Source organism: Poecile atricapillus, chromosome W (assembly GCF_030490865.1).
Source record: "Poecile atricapillus isolate bPoeAtr1 chromosome W, bPoeAtr1.hap1, whole genome shotgun sequence".
Classification (NCBI taxonomy): Eukaryota; Metazoa; Chordata; class Aves; order Passeriformes; family Paridae; genus Poecile; species Poecile atricapillus.
In genome coordinates this window covers 30,297,917-30,318,259 of record NC_081288.1, presented here as the reverse complement: position 1 = coordinate 30,318,259, position 20,343 = coordinate 30,297,917, and the positions used below count along the sequence as shown (strand labels likewise).

At 37.9% G+C, this 20,343-nt stretch overlaps 1 protein-coding gene across 2 annotated transcripts in view; it reads left to right on the top strand.

Moving 5' to 3' along the window:
• Window positions 1-304: 304 nt before the first annotated feature.
• The window catches only part of LOC131592304 (bile acid receptor-like), a 35,845-nt gene continuing 15,806 nt past the window's right edge, over window positions 305-20,343 (top strand). The window contains exons 1-4 of one of the 2 annotated variants that reach the window (XM_058863719.1): window positions 305-445; window positions 5,635-5,774; window positions 13,689-14,051; window positions 19,140-19,292. In XM_058863719.1, coding sequence (XP_058719702.1) covers window positions 5,690-5,774; window positions 13,689-14,051; window positions 19,140-19,292 — 601 coding nt within the window. In that variant the 5' untranslated portion in view covers window positions 305-445; window positions 5,635-5,689. The remainder of the gene's footprint in view (window positions 446-5,634; window positions 5,775-13,688; window positions 14,052-19,139; window positions 19,293-20,343) is intronic. The other variant, XM_058863720.1, reaches the window with a different exon arrangement.

Below are 20,343 nucleotides of genomic sequence, written 5' to 3'. Positions count from 1 at the left end.
TCTTGGAATAACATCTGACATCTTTGGATGGGAAAGACAAGGAGGCTGAGGATGTCATAAAAATGTACATGTGCAAGGAAACTATTATAATTAGCAACAAGGTACTATCACCCCACTGTCTGAGTTAACTTCCCCTCTGCACCCAACCAGAGTATTAATGAGCATCTCAAATCTCTGTGCCGATGGTCAAGCTGGAATTCACATTTTAATACAGTCCATGTTTGGAGAGTTTCGCAAAGAAAGAATTGTTAATGAGTAATCCTTGTCCATTAGGGCACTGAGCCAATAAACCCAAGCTTTGATTCATTGTGTTATCACTACAGGCTTCTGCTAAACATGAAAGAAAAACAAAACAAAAATGTTCCTATGTGAGAATCATTAGGACACTGAACTGAGTGGAGAGCTGTCTTACATCCTGCCATCTGCAGTCTTCCAGAAAAGAACAGTAAGTAATAATTCCTTAAACTGATAGCTCTTGCTGTTGTGTAATACAAAAGTAATTTTATCACCTGAATTATTTAGTGGATGTTAATGAATTTTTGATCAGAAAAAAAAAAATTAAAGTGAAGAATAATATAAGAAGTAATTTCATCCACAGAACTGTCTCAATAGTAAGAATTTCCTTTGGGAAAAATGGTAAGGTGAAAAATAAGGTCATGTCGAAATTTGCTTTTAGAAATCTGGCTTCTTTGCGTCACTGGAACAGAAGGCATAAGTTTGATATTGAGAATTTCTTGCAACAGTGCTATCTAGTTAATTGTGTGCATTTGTGTTTGAAATGATATTTGTTTGGGTGGGGTTTTTTTTGGTTTGGTTTTTTTTTCCTTTTAGAAACAGAAAATGTTTTCAATGGGAGAGCAGAGAAAAATCCAGAAAAGGAAAATTGTATTTGTTTCATACAGTTTTTTCTTTGACAGTTTTGTGTACAGATTCCAAGTGCATCTTCCAAAGTTGAAGATTTTAGCACATATTTCACATAACGAGGAAAAGTAAAAGGGGGTTTCAAATTTTAAGTGATTACTATTTGAATCCATTGCTAGTTTTTAATTTTATTTTTTTTTTCTGAGTGCTCTTGCCACTCATTTATCTTCAGGAAACTATAACTGTGGTGGAACACATTTCGCTTTCGTTATTTTTATTGCTATTTTGTGTTACAGAGAACCTAGAAATTGGGAATTATATCGGAATTGCACTAGTCTAAATGGCAGTCCTAAACCAAGTTAGAAATGGAGGGCTTTCAGTTTTTTCAGGTGAGACATGAAAAATATGCTGGAGAAAGCAAGAAACACACAAATGGTGTTTAGGAGGTAATCCCAGGCAGAGTCAGAAGCTGGCCCCACTCTTTGAAGTTACTCACCTCCTTATAGGAATGTCATTGATACTTCTCACAGAGTTTTCAGTTCTACTTGGGACTCAGATACCTGATTTTGCTTCAGAATGAAGAAGAAGGAATAGTCTATATTTTTTTTTTTTTCTGTCCTGTGTCTCTTTCCTGCTCTGATTTTAAATTCCATATTAAGAAATATATCAGAAAATTCCTAATAAACATTAGTCCTGCCTCTGCTTCTCAAACTTGCTTGTATGGTTGCTTGCATTTTGCATCAGTTGCTGTGTAGTTGACTGTAGTGCTGTGCTTGCCAAAATGACCTGAGAGCAGCAGGCTGGGAATAGAGAGCATGAATCTTCCTACTGCTTTCAGGTCCCTTTGATACACTTTAAAACAAACAGGTGAGCAAATGAAACAGCTTCTCAAGTAACTGAGGCACTGCATTAAATGTTCTACAGAAAGTCTATGAGGCCACATCAAAAGCCTGTGATTGAGGTGGGAATCTATCTTCCCATTGATGTTAACAATGTTTGGATTGGGTCATAGATTAATGATGTTATTGAAATTTCTCTTTCAATAGGCAGTCAGATGTGTGAAGAATAGGAAAATATTAAGGGACAGATGGAAGGAAATGTACTTCACTAATATTTGTGAAAGATTCTACATGTGCTTTGATATGTCTCCCTTTGCTGAGTAATTGAGATAGATTCAGTCATTCTTCTGAAGGTAAACCACAATTAGACTGTCATGAAGCTTTTCTGATGATCAAATGTATTTTTACATTACTTGAAAGTGTGAGGCCATGATGCTTTTGTTTTCAGTTAGCTCAGTTGATTTAATTATTTCAGCAAGAGAGTTGGCTTTGCTTACACATAAGCCAGGGAAAGCTTTACTATTGACTAGAGCAAGGTCAGGGGTAGTGCACAGATAAGAGCCCACAGTAAAGCTGAAACCTCGAGTTCAGTGGTAAGCCCAATTGTGTATACATATGTATTTGTATACCTCAATGAACATATATCCCATAAGAAATTGGAATAAATATGTATATACAGACATACAGTGAAAAAACAATCCCTATATATAATAACATACATGTAAATTTTCTTAGTTAAACATACAACATGTTTACCCATTGATTGTTTCGAAGTATGTTAAAGGTTACATGTAATAAAAGTATGCAATTCTGAGCTCTTAACATGCAGTTGAAGGCAATAATCTAAAGCAGTTGTGCACATATTTGCTTTATACATACTGATCTCTGTTTTTCTTTGCTGTATATTTTGGCCTATGAAATTAATCTACAAAGGTGGTGGAGTAAATTGCTTCATTTAAAATTAACTAAAAATTATTTGAAAAACGAAGCTTTCTAATTTATTACATGCCTCCTCTTTTCTCTTGAAGGGCACTTATTTTGGAGAGCATGATTTCCTGTGCTTCTATTGCCTTTATTTCAGCTTTTAAATGTCAGATGCTCTTTGTTTTTGTTGTTACACCTCAGAATGGAGAAGTCCAATATAGTGACCTACATTATTCCCCAGAACTGAACAATGTATGGAGTAAATGTAGCTTAAATGCTCTGTATTGTGTACCTAGTGTTGGCCTTAGAGCTGGAAACCTGTATCTGCTGCTTTTAAATACATGTGAAATTAATTATATGGATAAATCTAATGCAGGTTAGATAGCTTACAGCAAGCTGGACTCAGGAGAAAATCAACGCCAAATAGCAATCAGTATTTAATGAACAGTTTGGTGTTCAGGGAAATTTACAGTTCCAAAGGTAGATGCATTGGAAAATATATTTCTGGCCCTTTTTTATGGTGATCTTGTGCCTTGCAGAAACACCAAGAAAATAGGAATAACATCTTCCGTGAAATCTAGTAAATGGTCTACATCGGGTGGATATATTAAAGAAAATGAAGTATTAAAATGGTGGGAATTGTAAAATCATCATGAACATTTGGCTTGAACCGAATCCATCCAGACAAAAAATTTATGTGGCAGGAAGCATAGAGTCACAAAAACCGTAATGCACTACAATAGCGCAGATTATTACAAATATGTCCTCAAGATTCTTACTATCAACAAGGCACTATTAATATCATGAGGGTTGGGTCTTTTTGTGTGTGTATGCAAAGAATAATAGTTTCTAAGGAATCCCTCTTGAGGTTAAAGAGAGGCAATATAGAATGATAAGTTAAAAAATGGAATGTCCTCAAGGAAACGAGAAAGAAGTTTATAGACATATCGAAGATGCTGTAAAAACAGACACTTTATAAGCATTTAGAAACACAGCTTGCCTGCTTTCTTCTTTATTTACAGCAGAAACTATCAGGATGCAGAATACAGAACTTACAAGCTAAGAAGTTATGCATTGAAAATCTGACCATATATTGGCAGTAAATACTTCTAAGTAGATGTCTTCTCGGGACTGTGTTTGAAGTATTTTGATATGACTTCCAACATTCCCTAAGGAGATAAATTCTAGATTCTGTATGAACATACAGATATTCACAATCCCAGTGCTGATGTTAGGTATTTCAGCGAGGCCCTCAAACAGGGGCTGATGAGGAGATATGAGTAGTAGTAGCAGTGGTGGAACAGTCTTCATGTCTGGCTGGGAGAGGTGATCCTGCAAGGAGCAATAAGGGCTGCATTCCCATGGACTGCAAGGAAGATATTAAAGGGCTTGGAGATGAGGAGAGGGTGCTGATGGCCCCTCTTCTCTGGTCTTCAACAAGAAAATCCAGAAAAATATTCATTAGCCTTCTGAAAATACCTCGTTTTGATGTTTTTCTTGCTGGCCATTATAATGGTTCTGACTGTGCCGCTGTCTTCTCCCATCTCAGAACACTTGTAACGGGCTTTAAGAGGAATCCCATCCCAAGGGTTTGTCATGGGTATTTAATGAGAAATCTGTCTGTCAGAAATTTTAAGACCTTAGAGCCACGTGGGTGGCCCCACCTCTTGATTTCAGCAGATAACTTCTCTGGAAAATGAGGCAGCAAGGCAATAAAATGGTTGGAAGTAAACGTGGACCTAGTGGGGTGGCTGGGCTGATTGCCAAACCCCATCCGGGATACAGGGAGCTTTTCTGCTGTTGCAAAACTATGTTTCTGTGCTAGATTTGAGACTGTTTACATGTGATTTGCCACAAGAACCCTATCTGGTCTGTGATACAAGTAGCTTTTGACATTTCTAAGTAAACTGTTTAAATTATCTGTGGGCAGACATTTAAAATGCATCTGTCTAATTAGAGGGCCTCTGTTTATGTTAAAGAAGTACTTAATGAATCCTTACGGACAAATCTGAATATAATTACAGTGTGCTTGCTGCTCTCACAAGCTACTTCCCAGCCTGCTCAGCACTGGGGCCCCCTGCAGCATTCACGTTTTTGTCAGATGACTTCATTTCTGCTCAAGAAACACGCTGAGCCCTCACTGGGAAGCAGATTAGGCTGTAACTCTCAAATGCCTTCAATGAGTGGAAATGCCCAGGGACAGTCCCACGGTAATAAAACCAAATAAAGAATTAAGACTGTAAAACAAAGGAAAACAGATTGCTGTCAACTTTATGCAGAATCCTCTTGGTGTCTTTATAAGCCCTTGAGACATAAGCTCCTTGGTGGAGCTCCTTATTCCCCTGTTGGTCCTGCCTCAAGCGCAGTCTGGAGCTGGCCCACTCCAGCCACGTGAGCTGGGCAAGGGAGCCCCTTCCACACCTTCCACACCTCTCCCAGCCTCCCCAGGCGAGAGCTCTGTGGCTGCTTGAGACCAGAGAGAGAGCGGATGGGCGAGTTACCAGAGCAAGGCTTGGCTTTCTGTGCTTGTCACCATTTATCTTGTTCACTAATTAGTGAAGACAAGATAAAGAGCTGGTCCCTAGAAACTAAACTCAAGTTTCCTGTCTGTGTTCTCCTGATCTAGCCATAAACTTACACTTTTTCAGTAAGTGAAAGCAATGAAATAATGAAAGGGTGGTGAAAAATAATGCAAACCACTGGTATTGCATGGCAGTGGGGCTGGGCAACATGCCCTCAGGAGGTTGGGCCAGTGTTTCTGTCTGAATATTTGAATAAATTTGGGCATGAACCACTATTAATTTAAAATTAACAGAAAGAGGGCAAACAAAATATGCCACAGCACGGAAAAAACCCAGCATTTTACTTAAAGGCTGAATTAGGTATTGTAATTTCAAGACAATGTTTGTTACAGCAAATATTGAAACAACCTCCTGTATCCTGCTTTACACTAGGTACACTAAAGTTAGTTATCTTGCTATAAATATTATTTTTGCTTCATATGTTTCAGGGTCTCTATTCAACCTCCTGTTCAATCAGCATATTCCTCCTGAACTGAAGAATAAATGGGATCTGAAATGAATTTAATAGGACATCATCAGCTGGCTGGTGCTGATGGATTTCCTCTTGCTGAAGGTCCTCATTTGTTTGGTAAGTCACCAATTTAGGTTGAAATTGCAAGCTGTCCTATACTCAGAAACCTAGAAGAAAATGAACTGAAATTTCAAGTCAAAGATATGTGGCTGAAACATGCCAACCTTCTTGAATCTTCAGTACTTATGAGAAGAATAACAAACAATAGATCTGTGGTGTTAGTGTAATCCTGCACATTGTTGCTCTCATCACTTCTCACAGCAGAAACTGTGGGTTGTTTTTGTGACACCTCTAATACTGGAGATCATTCGGCAAAACCAGACCTTTGTATGGAGGCTGGATGTTGCCTTCATGTGAGTCACTTAAATCAAGCTGAGCAGATATATTTCCAGTTAATCTGTAATGAAATTATAGTGCAATGTATTTGCATTGTCATATTATGCAAATTTATGAAAGTAATTTCACCTAAATTAAAATCTTTGTCTTATTAAGACCATTAAAAACTTATCCTATTAATTTCAGTGCACAAGAAAATTTATAAAGCAGGTTGGAAAGTCTCCTTGCTCCAATTCCACTGAATTTTTCAAGGCTAAGCATGAGTTTGTTAATGAGTGAAAAATTCTTGGTCAATATTTTATAAGCATGGGCAAGCTATTTTCTGATATATGTACTGCTAAGAAAAAAAAGAGAATAATACATTTTTTTGCCTTTCATTTGACAAAGAGTGTGTCTTTCATTGAGTGAGTTTTGATGCATTGAAGGCCTCAAATGCAATACAGACCTCCAAAAAATGCTGCAACACTTCAGAAGTTTACAGTCCAAATAAGACCAGAATTCTCACTTTTTGAGTATTGGAAAAACCGAACACATTCCAGTTTCACCTGTCTGAAACAAGAGTAGTGCCTGGGACATGGAAGGAAGGGCTCTGGCACCCAGAGACACTCCAGCTGCAGAGCTCCTAGAAGTCAGGACCATCATCTATACAAGTCAGACCACTTGCAGTGTCCTGGCTCCATACAGCTAAACTAAAGCTTTTTCACTAATGATAAGCACAACCCACTCCATTATTGTGTGTTACTGGCTTTTATCCCTCTTTGTTTTGGGGTTTGGTTGGAGAAATGTTGTGGAGTTGTTAAAAGAAATATATGCTAGCAGCTAGACAACTCCTTTGTTACCTCTTAATTCCAATGTCAAGCCATGATGTAGAGGATAATGATATTCAATGCATAGAGAGGAGAATGATGTTCAAATCTAGGGCAACAAATCTTATATCCAGTCATCTTTCAAAACTCCTGCATACCTGAGCTACTTCCGGGCTTTGTCAAGAAATTTCCCCCCCAGTATCTAAGTTTTCATTAATTATTTCATTATTTTTAAGGAATAATTATAATGTTGCTTGAAAATACAAGAATGTGAATATAAAAAAACTTTTCCTCCACAGGGTAATCTTACTTACAAATTGTGAATTTTTCACAAGAGGGATTGTGTCTCTCATTTTAGGTGTTCAGAGCTTATCACAATGGAGATTTAATTCAAACTGACATTTCTGTAACAGAACGAAATAATGTATTAAGGAGTTGAATCAGGGGTCCCATTAGGAAGAAAACTTAGCACTCCTGCTGTGTTTCACTTAAGCTGACTTTTGTTTTGTAGAGTGTCACTATAATACTGTGTCTGTTTTGCTTTTATAGCTGGAAGAAAGCCTATCAGAAATAATATGCAACCAAGTGCACAGAGAAAGTTACTCATTCTGAAAATATGACTCCATCTAGGCAAAACACTTGTAGGGAATGGTTTTGCCTCTCAATTATTTATCATTGTAATTTATTTGCAATTTTTGACATTCAGTTTTGGCAGGAAGTGACTTGTGTACCCCAGAAAACAGGAAGAAAGCTTTTCTTTTAGATGGTCCTTATAATGCGTGTTTCTTTTAGGTCTTTTCATACATTGCAGCTCAAAAATGAAGAATTGCTGGCTTACAAACATTACCCTTTATAAAAACCAGTCTCCTCTATCCAAAGATGCATACTCACATTCTATAAAAAAACCTTGGAAATATATTTGTTTTCACTATGCTTTATTCAGTCTATGGGGAGAGTGTTCTAAGACCTTCAGAAGCAAATCTAATTGCATCTCCAAACATTAGCTCCAGGTTCAGCTCTTTCAAAAGAAATGTCAATTCTGAGCTGCCTGTGCTTTGAGCGTCATCACCATGGTAATTCCAGGGCACTTCTACATCCTTAGCCTCAAGACTTCTAGATGCAGCAGGTTTCAGGAAAAAGCTTTTCTACCTTTCAGTAGATGAAAATTGTATGCTGCCATTTCAAGTGTGTTTTAACCATAGTTTATCACTTCTGCAGTTTAAGCCCCTGGGAAAAGAGCCTCAAAATGCAAATGAGGAGGGATCTTTAGCTTAGCTAGAGTGAGGGTCCTTCCCTTCCACCCTGTCCTCCTGCAAATCTGCTTTTCTTTCTCTCTCTCCTCAGGTGATTTAGAAAGGTTTTATATTTCTGTGGCACCTGAAATATATAGAGTATGTGACTCAAACTATCATTTCTATGATAAGTAAGTAGCAGGCCTCTAAAGTACTAGCTCCGTTCTATTTTCCGTGAAAGCATCTTATGTAGAAGCTGCTAGTATGCAAGATACTAAATGTGAAACTTCAGATATCAGAAATGGAATTATTTCTAAGAAGCTGAAAAAAAATTATATGCTTAGTTCGAATGAAGACTTATTTCAAGCATTTTCAGGTATTTCAAGTATTTTTTTGATGGCCTGAAAATGTTTCCTTGTAATGTGACATTAAAATATCACTAGACAAGAAATGCCACCCTCACTGTACATGTCCCTAGTTGGGAAAGAAGGCTTTGTGGGAAATTAACACTCTTACAAGCTGTACTGAAAAGGATGAGGAAGAATAAAAAAAAATAAATTACATGCAACAAAGGGGAAAAAGAACCATTATAGCTAAACTTCTTAATGAAAGGATAACAAATATCATTGAAAATTGTTGTGGACACAGAACAGTGTCTAAGAAGAGCTTAAAAGGCTGACTCCTTTTAGTTAAATCTGCATATTTTTTCTGGTTTTTTGTTTGGTTTGGTTTGTGGATTTTTGGTTCCTGTTTTTTTTTTTTGTTGTTGTTGTTGCCACTGTTTGGTTTTTGGGGTTTTTGGTTTTGGTTTTGTTTTCTTTTCTTTTTTAATAAACAACAGTAATAAAAGTAATAAAAAATTGCTTGGGTCAAGTGTCCAAACCGATTAAACAGCTTCAGGATCATAAGATATGTTAAATAACTTCTTGTCGTTAGCACCACCTGGCAGTTGATGCAACATCTGGCTTCATCCCTGCAGAGAAGATAATTAGGCTCATAACTGACCCCCAAATCAAAGAGAAACAAACCAGCACAAATTAAAACAGAAAACATTGGAAGCATAATAATTATTAAGAGAGCCAAACGAAACAGAGGGGCAATGTGAGTAAAAAATTTAATGAGAAGGACAGATTGGATGTGGCTTTCAGCAACCTGTTCAAGAGGAAGATGACCCTTCCTATTGCAGGGTTTGGAACTAGATGATCTTTATGGCCCTTCCAGCCCAAACCATTCTATCTTGTCATACAGGTGTGTCCAGTGTGGTCTGAGCACTTTGGCCTTTTTTTGAGAACGTAACCTTTCTGCACTTAAAAAAACTTGCTTTCTGTGATACTGGAGTGGTTAATCAATTGCACAGAACCACCTGACCTTACCAAATATTTATTGATACAGAATTTTCTTGTAACTAAACCACAATAGGTACAAAAATACAATGGTTAGGCTACTTGGAGGCATCCTCTCAAACTGGTGACCACATTTTATCCAAGTAAATCCATACTGGGAACAGACATTGTTTCCGGCTTTTACAAACAAGTTGCTTGTAATGAAGTTAATTAGTAAACTATATAACCTCTGGTCTGTATCACTCCTTTCTAGTCTTAAAGAAAGTTCTCACAGTAAAGAAGTGAGCAGGACACAGACAAAGCAGACTAAAGAAGGTTCATGTATATATAGACTTTAGGAGGTAAAAAGAAAAAGAGAGAGAAATGAGGACTGAGGCACCTTAAGGAGAATATTTTTTGTCAAGGCATGGTCAGACTGAAAACAGCCTGAGGTAGGATATTGCCATATTCTCACCTGGACATTTTTGTTATCTATTCTTGCACTCTTCATTGAAATGGTAGGATGCTATTAGATTTTTTTAAACCAAGTGATCTTCAAAAGATATGCAAATAATTTGTTCAGAATTAAACCAGAATTTTATTAATGGCTATGCTGTGATTTCTGAATTACCTAATTCTGAATATTTTTATTTTATTATGTTCCTTCCGGAATAATGAAGGAGAGCCAGGGATTCATATTTTAAGCCTGATTAGAATTTAGTTCTCTTTGTTGACCTTTATATTAGTGGAACAATAACTTTTACTTTAAAATGTGATCTCATTGTAATTTCTGTAATTTCTGTAATATTCTGCATAAAATCACCTTTAGCTTACAAAGAATCTCAATATAATTCTGTGAACTGAAAACAGTTTCTTTATACCTTCAAAGAATATTTATACAATTCAAATATTTTTTAAAGTTTCATGTAAAATATTCTGTGTAAAAACTTAAAGTAACAGAAGTAAAACTCTCTAATAAGATTTAGTTGCAAGTGGAAAAAATATTTGAAAAACAATGATCACATGCATGTGAAGGTTTCACTTTTTTTTAGTGAGCTTTTGATATTTTTGTGAACGGCTTTAATTGAAAAATGCTTATTTACAAAATATAAGATTTGCAAATAGAAAAAAATCTGCAGGTGTATGTAACTTAATATTTGTGCTTGCTTAAATATTCTTTCCTTAAAAATCTGAAAGGTATCCTTCCAAAAGGAAAAAGAGATAAATGTTTCAAAATATTTAAGACCACACAAACAAAATGTTGGTGTAGTCCAGTGAGCTCATTTCTGATTTCACTTTCACTGCTTATAGTACTGCAACTGCAATGATTTTACTGGGCTGCTCATGTTTTAGTTGCATGAGACCAGTCTGTCCCAGACCTCTACTAATACATATATCTGGAGAAAAGCTTATGTACATTCTGCTGGGTAAGATAAGATTACTTTTCTTTTGTGATAAGAAATTATTTGGTCTAGACTCTCATGTACAGGTCTACAGGTACATCATGATGCTCAGGTCTACTTAAAACAAACCAAAACAAAACCAAACAACCCTCAAAACTTCAAGCTAAAGTGGGAAAACCTACACAGTTGCAACCTAATTATCTTCAAAAATCATACTGGTCTTTGAGGACTTCCCAGAGTTTAAGCTGTCAGTCTGTTTTGTGTAAAACAAGACCATGTTCTCAGTCTCTTTCAAACCTCTCTGTTTTTCCTTTTCCCTTCCACTGATCTGAGCATGGACTCAGTTCAGCTAAATTGTTTAATGATGTGTCTGATGGAAAGAAAAAAGGAGGTGGGCTGTTTGGCTTTTTTTCCCTGTATTTAACTTCATTAATTAAGACTCATATTTTTTTGTTTGTTTCCTTTGGAAACAGAGTAGAACTAATGATTGGGAAGATTTTTCTCAACATACTTGTAACACAAATGGCTCTACAGTTGTTTAAATAAACCCCCAGTATTGTCTCAGGATGTGCTGCAGTTCTTTAGTAGCCCTGAGTTTTTTTAACAAGCCCTGAGATTTTTTCCTGTGGAAGGAATGTTGCTGTCTCTTCTTGCTCCTTCAGAGGCCCAAGCAGTTCAAGAGGCTGGTATACAGCTTTTGTGGAGTTTCCTGTGTATGGCAGAAACCTAAAAATCAACAGTTTCTTCCTTTCCATTTTGGGATTATCCCACTTTCTTTTAGAAAACTCAATTAACCTATTACTAATAAGCAAATGAAAACTTAGGTTTCCACAGCGAGCAGATTCCTTTCCAAAGGGAGACTGAGCGATTGTGTATCCCACAACTAACCCCAGCTTCTGTACCTGAAATACCTTGACCAGTCTTCAGGAGCAGCAGTCTCAACAAGCGGTAAATACAGCCAAAGACTCATTAAACCTATACTGGACATCAAATCTTTGTTGTCCTCACCCTTTACTTGTTTTGTCACCACTGTGGCTGGCAGGTATCAGTGACAGCTTACATCTGATGCATGAAGCTGTAATGTCACTTCCAGGCTCTTTCATAGAGTCCCCAGATGCCCTCTGTGTGTCTGTACTCTTTGTTTAAATGGCATAACCTTGGATTTGGGGAGTGCCTTCTGCTACTCTGCTTTTGCCACTGTAGCACTTGGTGCCCTGGCCTCTTCTGGAGCAACAAAATGCAACCATAAACTAATTGCTGGTAATAAAGGGCACCATTATTCAATGTGTCACATTTTTACAGACGTACATCTGGCTGCTTATGCTAGAACTGGGACTTCAACACTTGTTATTGGCAAAGATGTGCTGTGAGCAATAATAGAGTGATCACACAAACCCAAAACACTTGTATGGTTTCTGCAGCAAGGTAAAATAGGAGGGGCAGAAAGCTGCAGAGCAAGAGTGTGACACCTTGAAAGTGAAAAAGCAGGTGTAATTAAAAGGTTTCTGCCATTAACTGGATCCCCCACTGTAGATTGTAATTATTTACATCATAACAGATGTTTCCTCTTCTTAATTGTTAGCACTTCTTCATTGTTTTTAATTTCTCATAAAAGAAGGGCACTTATCTGGGACCAATTTTATGTCAGCAAAAATGTTTTTGGAGTTCTTCTGAAGCACTGGTAAGTGATGGTCATCAATGAACATTAATCTATGGTTTCCTTGTAAATGTTGCTGTTGATTAAAAAAAAACTGGACTGGTCACCTTCCTGGAAACATGCTCTATTTTTCACAGACTCTCCTCTCTTCTTGGAACTATTGAAGGAATTGAGTCAGTGATTTCACGAAGCAGCAAGACGTGTCTGTCTCCAAAAAAAAATAAGAAATAGTTTGCAAATAACTTTTAAATTCAGCTTTTCAGCTGTGTGATGTGGACTTGATTTTACCTACACCATCCAGGGACTGCTGGATGTTGTTGTGCTTGGAGTGCAGAAAAGAAATGAGAGTTCAGTTTTCTGCAGTTTTAAATATGCTATTTAATGAGCAAGGTTAAGGTAACTTCCAGGTACCGTGTTGATCCCAACAGGAAAGGCTGCCACTCCTTGTGCCACTGCCAGGTCTGCTGCTGGCTCTGAGGTGACTAATGCTGGCTTTCAGAGGTGCTTCCTCTGAGAGCTGCACAGCTGCACTGAATGGCACAGGCTTGTAGGGGCAGGGGACCAGGCTGCAGAGGCTGGCTGGCTGCCGGAGGCTGGATGGTGAGAAGGTTGCATTTCACCACTTATAGAAGGAGTATCTTTCTTGTTCTTCCCTGGTAACCTCACCTTACTATTTCAGGCTCTTCTTGAAGGTTTATTTCATGTTTTCTGTCTTCTAATTAAGCCTTACCCTTGTCATTTTTCCCTAGTGCAGTTTTTGTCTGCATCGATGTATTCATTCAAAATTAAATACAAATTAGCATGATGTTTGAGCCTTGGTTTAACCTTTGCCAATACCATGGGGTTTTTGCCATTTGTTTGGATTTCTTCCATTTGCTTTTAGGCCTAATTTGGGCTGTTAACTTCTCTGAGGTGGGGTTCCTCTTTCTTGTAAACTGAACAATTATACTATTACCTGCACATCGTTTTTCAAGATTTTTTTTGGTGTAACTGCCAGTGTCGGACATTTCCACCAATTATAAAGGAATGTCTGAGAATGAATAAATTATTTTTGAAACTTCTTGCAGTGTATTTGTGTAGCAAATCTGAGTTTAGATAATGCAGTCTTTATGTTTGTGCCTGGCTTTTGAGATAGATGTCTGGAAGTGGAAACGTCTCTGATAACTACAATTTCATGGTAGTAATAGAAATTGGTTTTGCATTATTATTTTCCAGGTGTCCTTTCAGAACCAATGAGTTCTCCAGTGCAAGAGGCAGATGTGTCACCTTATGCACAGTACAACAATGTGCCATTTCCCCAAGTTCAGCCTCAGATCTCATCGCCACCTTATTACTCCAACCTAGGCTTCTACCCTCCGCAGCATGAGGAATGGTATTCCTCTGGGATGTATGAACTCAGGAGGTTACCCTCAGAGACCTTTTTCACAAGGGAGACAGAGATAATGGATATCCCTGCAGCCAAAAAGCCTAGACTGGGTCACTCCACAGGAAGAGTGAAAGGAGAAGAGCTCTGTGTGGTCTGCGGTGACAAAGCCTCTGGGTATCACTATAATGCCCTTACTTGTGAAGGATGTAAAGGTAGGATGAAATCCATTCAGCTAATAGGCACAGCAGCTTCTCAGGTGTTTTGGGTTTGTTAATTTTATACAAATCATTAAGCATTTTAGAGATTTACATTTGGATCCTGTGTACCCTATACTATATTTTCCCCAAGACAGACTGCCAGTGTCTTCTACCATTGCCTTACGGTTACACAGCATAACAGGCCAACCTACGGCTCTTGAGCACCATTAGCTTTTGGTGAACTGAAGGACAGCTTCTCTGTGGAGACTGGCAGCCTGACTCTGCTCTCCCTGGAAGCTCTTCATGCCATTCTCTGCCTGTGGAAGGAACAAGCCCATGGAGGCCCCTGGGAGCTGAGTGCCAGGCTGCCCTAGAAGATAGCTAAAAACCAGCCCAAGTGCCTCTGGTAGTGGGCATTGAAGGGAAGCAAAAGCTGTCAGCCCCCACCTGCAGGCTGTTCCCAGGGACTCTCTTTCCCCCTGCTCCCAGAGGATATGATAGGTGTGTGATATTTCAGGTTTGTGAAAGGAAAGGATTTCTAGTTCTATACTTTCTTCTAAGGATAGCCCCTATCTCTAGGGAGGGAGTTTCTTCAGGAAGAAGAATGTATCTGTAGGACAAATATCTTGCTTCTTAGAAGAACATTATTTACATATTATTATCAGGATAAATGTGATGTAGAAAATCACTGCTGTTATGGTAAACATGATTGTCAGATATTTTAGCAGAGAGGGACAGGAGGTTATGTCAAATATTATACCTGAAGAGGTATAATATAATTTGTGACTGAGGTACATTATGGCCAGAAAAATTAACAGAAAAAACCAGACCACAATAGCTGAGCACTTGAAACATGAATACAGTCAAGGCTCACACAGCTTATCTCAATAATTGCAATAAATAAGAGATTAGTTTCTTTCTGCTGTCTGAGTAAATAGTCTCCAAGTCAAAAACTGTGAATTAACTCATATTAAGGTTGTCATTATAAATCAGGTTAAATTCAATCATGATTTGACTATTCCAAGTAATGATACATTTATTCTGTTAGTAAGCTGTTCCTCCTCTTTATTAACTTCAGTATTAAATGTGTGAGAAACTTTTCAAAGACATAAAATTACACTTTGAAATACGTATACAATGTTTCTAGAAGAAAAGTTAAAGCTATCAGGTAAATATTCAGACTAAAATCCATGGGGAAAGGAAAAGTGCATCCACTTCCCTACTGATTCAGTTTGAATCACTCTATGTAACTGTAATTTTACTGCTTTATTGGGATAATCTATTTTATGTTTTTGTTCTGTTTCATGACTGCAACATCAGTTAGAAAGAATAGTACCCTTGATCAAACATAGTAAAAGCTGAATTACTTAAAGATAATGGATTCTGTTTCTACAATAAACTTTAAAGGTGACTAAAGTACCAGCTGATTCAGTACAGAGATATGCTGAGAACAGTAATTCTGTCTGACAAGGCAAAGCAGATACTATGTTTCCTAGATCTCTTGATCATTCTTGATATCTGTGGAATTCTTCACAGGGGTATACATGTGAAAACATGGACACCAAAATTAGGCTCGGTGCTTCAGTTGTGCTCTTATCAGTGCAGTAGGATAACTACCTCACATGTCTGTCTTGCACCTCAGTATGAGATTATCCCTTCTTTTTGGCAGCAAGACTGCTAATTCACGCTCAATGTGTGTCCAAAATGGTATGCAGGTTCCTTTCTGTAGGACTAATGATCACCTTGCAGCACCTCTCCTCCATTGATGCAGTGGGTGTTCTTATTCAAAGGAAGAAGCTTTGCACATATTTTTATGGGATTCAATCCTCTGTGATGAATATGTTAATTTTATTTTTTTAAATTTCGTTCTTGGGTAGTGCATTCAGCAACACTTTCCCTTTTCTTTGGTCTTCTGTCTTGGGCAGATGGAACAATATTAGTATCTTATCTATTGTCCTCATGAGAATATCCATCTGAAAATATTGGCAGGAGTATGTACTGAGATATATATATATGTATATATTTTTTAATATATTACCATCCATTAACAAATATGTATGAACTATTTCATTAGTATTTTGCATAATATTTACAGTACAAGGAGCAATACACTGTTTTAAACTTGCTACTGTGGAGACCATTTCTAAAACAATCTTTGCAGACTGACATGAAAGTCCTTCTATTACAGCCTCAGCCTGGATAGTTTTACAGGGTATTAAGGGCCATTGCTAGGTGTTACAGAACAAGTGTGACACAATGTTCTGCTTGTTTAATAAAGCCACAGAGTAAGTTCTGTTGAAACAAAAAGCACCCATCTTTGAGATCCCTTTCAACCCAAGCCATTCTATTGTTCTGTGAAAAACTAGTTACACATCCCCTCCATGCAGGCTTACAGTAGGAGTTTTTGCAGCATTCAAACCACTCCTGTACTGCTTGATGTGTCTTACACCAGACTAGAATGACTCTTGCAAAGGGTTCCTCTCTAATCTCCTCACACTAACACCCCCATGGGGGCATGGGGTGAAGGAACCCTGGAAGATGTCCTGATAGTCTGAGAGAGCAGAGCAGGTGCTTTGTTAGCAACTGTGAACTTCAAAAACTTTTAGATTTAAAACCCATCAGGATGCCAAACAGAGATATTTCCAAAGCTTTCATCTACTCTTTTTACAACTGCCCTCCTTCAACTTTCATAATTTCCGCAAGTAAAATATCAGCATTGTAACATTGGAGCAGCTCTACCATAATTAATTATATTCATGACTCTCTGAGAACAAAGCAAATTCAACATTTCCAGCCAACATGAGCTTTTTGTAATTTGGCGAGATCAGATGAAAGTTAGACTGTACCAGAAAAACCTTCAGCTTTTGGGTATACTAACCCTTTGTTAGTTTACCATAAGCTGGTTCTGTCTTACCTTTGAATTATAGTATTCCTTATATAAATTTTTCCTGTTATAGAAAGCCATATATAAGTATTTCTAGCAGTTTAAGTTAATTTTGAATTAGTACTGAGTAATAAACACAGAAATTTTGTTCATATGAGAAGCTAATTTCAAAATTAATTATGAAGTCTGTTCAAGAAGACAATGATTCAAGAGTCCCTTCCCCAAAAAACTGAAGCAAGAATACGGTTAAAACTAGCTTTTGCCAAAAAAAAATCACTTTTCATTTCACATCATTTCACTTTTTCAAAACCTTAGTTTTCAACAAAAATTATTTGGCAGCTTGAATCTTGATTGTTCCTAGCTTTTGCATCCATGTTTTTGCCTCTTCTTTATTACATATCTTTAAAAAAAAAATTACCAAAATTATTTTTCTTTCTTTCTCCATGAAGGAGTAAATGCACACCTTGTGAGTAGGTTGAGTGATAGAGTGATCAATCAGTCTTAGAATATTATAAATATCTGTGCAGAGCTTTTCAACATTTACTACTAATTAATGTCATAAACTGCAGGACTTAAAATTAACAAACAAAATTATAAATTATATAAAGCAATTGCCTTTAACTGGCAGTGAGAACTTGCAGCTTAAATCCAGCTTTTTTTTTCCTTCCGTTACCAGTAAATGGTAATGTATTAAAACCATGTGAGTGATGAATAAAAATAATGCCTGGGGCTTCTGGAGGTTCTAAGTAATCTGCATTTCAAAAGAGACTGATGCCAGTCAACTGTGTTTGTTTGAAGAGCAGCCAATAAAACAGACAGCATAGAGGAGATTTCAAGCAGGAACTATAGAAGATTTAGAGAAATGCCAGACTTTTTGTGACCAGGTAGTGGAATTGTTTTACTGGTTGCTACACCCTGGTGCTTGGAAGAGATTAGGCAAGTATAAATCCATGGGTCAAATTTGGGAAATTGTCATCTGACAATGCACAATTCTGCAAACACACAGACAATCCTTTAGATTCACAACTGAATTTGCTCTATGATTTGAGTACTGGAGACTGGCTCTTATCTGGTCCCCCTTTTAATGCATCAGAGCGCCAGGTTGGAAGACAATAGCTTTATTGTGCCAGGCAGTGGTGATAAGAAAGCAAAAGCTTTTTGAATAGCTCTGGTTAATATAAATGTACACAGAGCTCTAGTTTGAAGCACAGTATAAATCAGTGATTTAGCAGAAGAAGCTCCCAGGAGTTTATTTCAGAAACGTGCCCTCACATGGGGAGGAAAACTGGTTCCCACTGTAGCTGATGCTGAATAGTCTCTGCCATGTGAAGGGCAGTGTAAGAAAATTACAATGGCACAGTAAGTAACACTAAAAATTCAGGAAACATAGATAGCAAAGATTCTGTTACTTTGTGATGACCCTTATTTAATCACATTTAGAGTCTTATGTACCCCATGTTTTTTCCACAGTGCTGCTCTCACATATGGGCAGCAGCCAAATAGGAGATTTGGACAGACTTAGGAGGGGTCCTCTCAGTTTCTTGTATCAGGTGCTGTTTGCAGCGATTGTTGTGCAATTTTTTAGTGAATCCAATGACAGTAACAGTAGAACTGCATGTGCAGGTGAAATTAGGTGACTGCTTAACTCATCAAGTGGACAATACTTAGTGAATAAGGCTGGAGTATCTACTGTAAACAGGGGTGGAGGCCACATGTACAATAGGTAGATACAGCGCAGCTTCCTTATTAAACTTGGGGGTGGGTGAGCAGACCAGTATGTGGAGCTTCTGTTGCTCCCAGGAACTGGGGGAAGGGTGAAGAGTTACTCAGCTCTCTTTCTGCACATTTGGTACCTCAAGAGACTTAACAGACTTTTGTTTTTTCACTGGCTGTTTGTATGTATCACCCTATGGCTCTAGTGCTGGTGCTCAGCCTGCTACTGGCAGGTTTCAGGTTTGGGTCTGAATTTTCCCAACATTCACAATTTCAGGACTTTGGACTAACATCTAGTGTTTGGGCTCATGTATTAAATTATATGACTTGGGCACTGTTGTCAGTACAAGGATCAAGAATGTAGTCATCCAGGCGCTGAAAGAAGCTGATGGTCTGGCAGAACACGTGTCATTCAGAAAATTCAGTGCAGATGGAGGTGAACTTCACCTCGATGACATTTTCTTCTGAGAGTTTTCTTTCATCTACATCACTGTTGTTTTGTGCAGGTTTCTTCAGAAGAAGCATCACAAAAAATGCAGTATACAAGTGTAAAAACGGAGGCAACTGCGAGATGGACATGTACATGAGGAGAAAATGTCAGGAGTGCCGTCTAAGGAAATGCAAGCAGATGGGAATGTTAGCTGAATGTATGTATACAGGTATTTGCATCATCTAGTCAGAGTGGGCATTCAATACTGTATTTGCTTGAGTGGTCTGGTCTCGATAATAAAGTTACAAAAGATGTCTTTTGGCAGGTGGAAAGTGTATGAAGGAAGATGCCGTGCCTGTGCATCAAACCTTGTTGGAAGACAAATGCACTTTTAAGCAATGGGATTTAATTGGCGGTCAGGAATGCGAGGGCATAGGAGCTGGGCAAATGGTGAAGGAAGGCCAGTCCTGCACTGGATGCCAGCTATTACTCTGTGTGCGTAGGAAGGAGCAGGGGAAGTGAGTCCGTGGGGGACTCCCCAGGAGTGAGGGGTTTGCAGTGTTATGGAAGCCAAAGCAGGAAACTCCTGGTGCTTTTCTTTCCTACTCTTTCTGGGGCTCCCCTAGTCAAGTTCTTGCTGGCCAAGTCCAAGTTTTGGCACATACATAATGCCATTTTCAAGAAAAGAGCGGGAGTGTTGCTAGCAGGAAGTTTCTGTGGACTTGCCAAATGTATGTTCCCAGACCTCACCCAGCAGTCAGGCCAAGCTGGGTAAGGGCTAGCCCTTTTTTATAGTCTCATTAGCTTTTCTCATGGTGCTATAGATTTTCCTGCCTTGCATATAGACACATAGGTAGAACTCATAGACACATAGGTCTCCAGAAATGAACCTGATGGATTTTAATAATGTTTCATATTAAGAAAAATATTCTATTCAGACTGACAGTTTATAAACTTTATTTAGCTTCTAATTGGATAACTTAGAATAATGGGGATATTGGAGTGCATCTTTTAACATGTTTAAAGCTCCTCTTTGAGTTATAGCACTATTTTTGTAAGCTTGCCCCTGAAAATACTCTGTAAACATCTGCTCTTTTGCCTTCCATGAACAGGACTACAATTTATTTTTCTTGATGACTCCAGTCGCTTTAGCATACACGTATGTGTGAAATCAATTTAGGTTCATACAGGAAATTAATCTACGTGGAATTTTTAATATATTTCTATCCTTCAATCTGATCAGAAAATGCTATAGTAACTGTTGGTTATATGAGAAACAA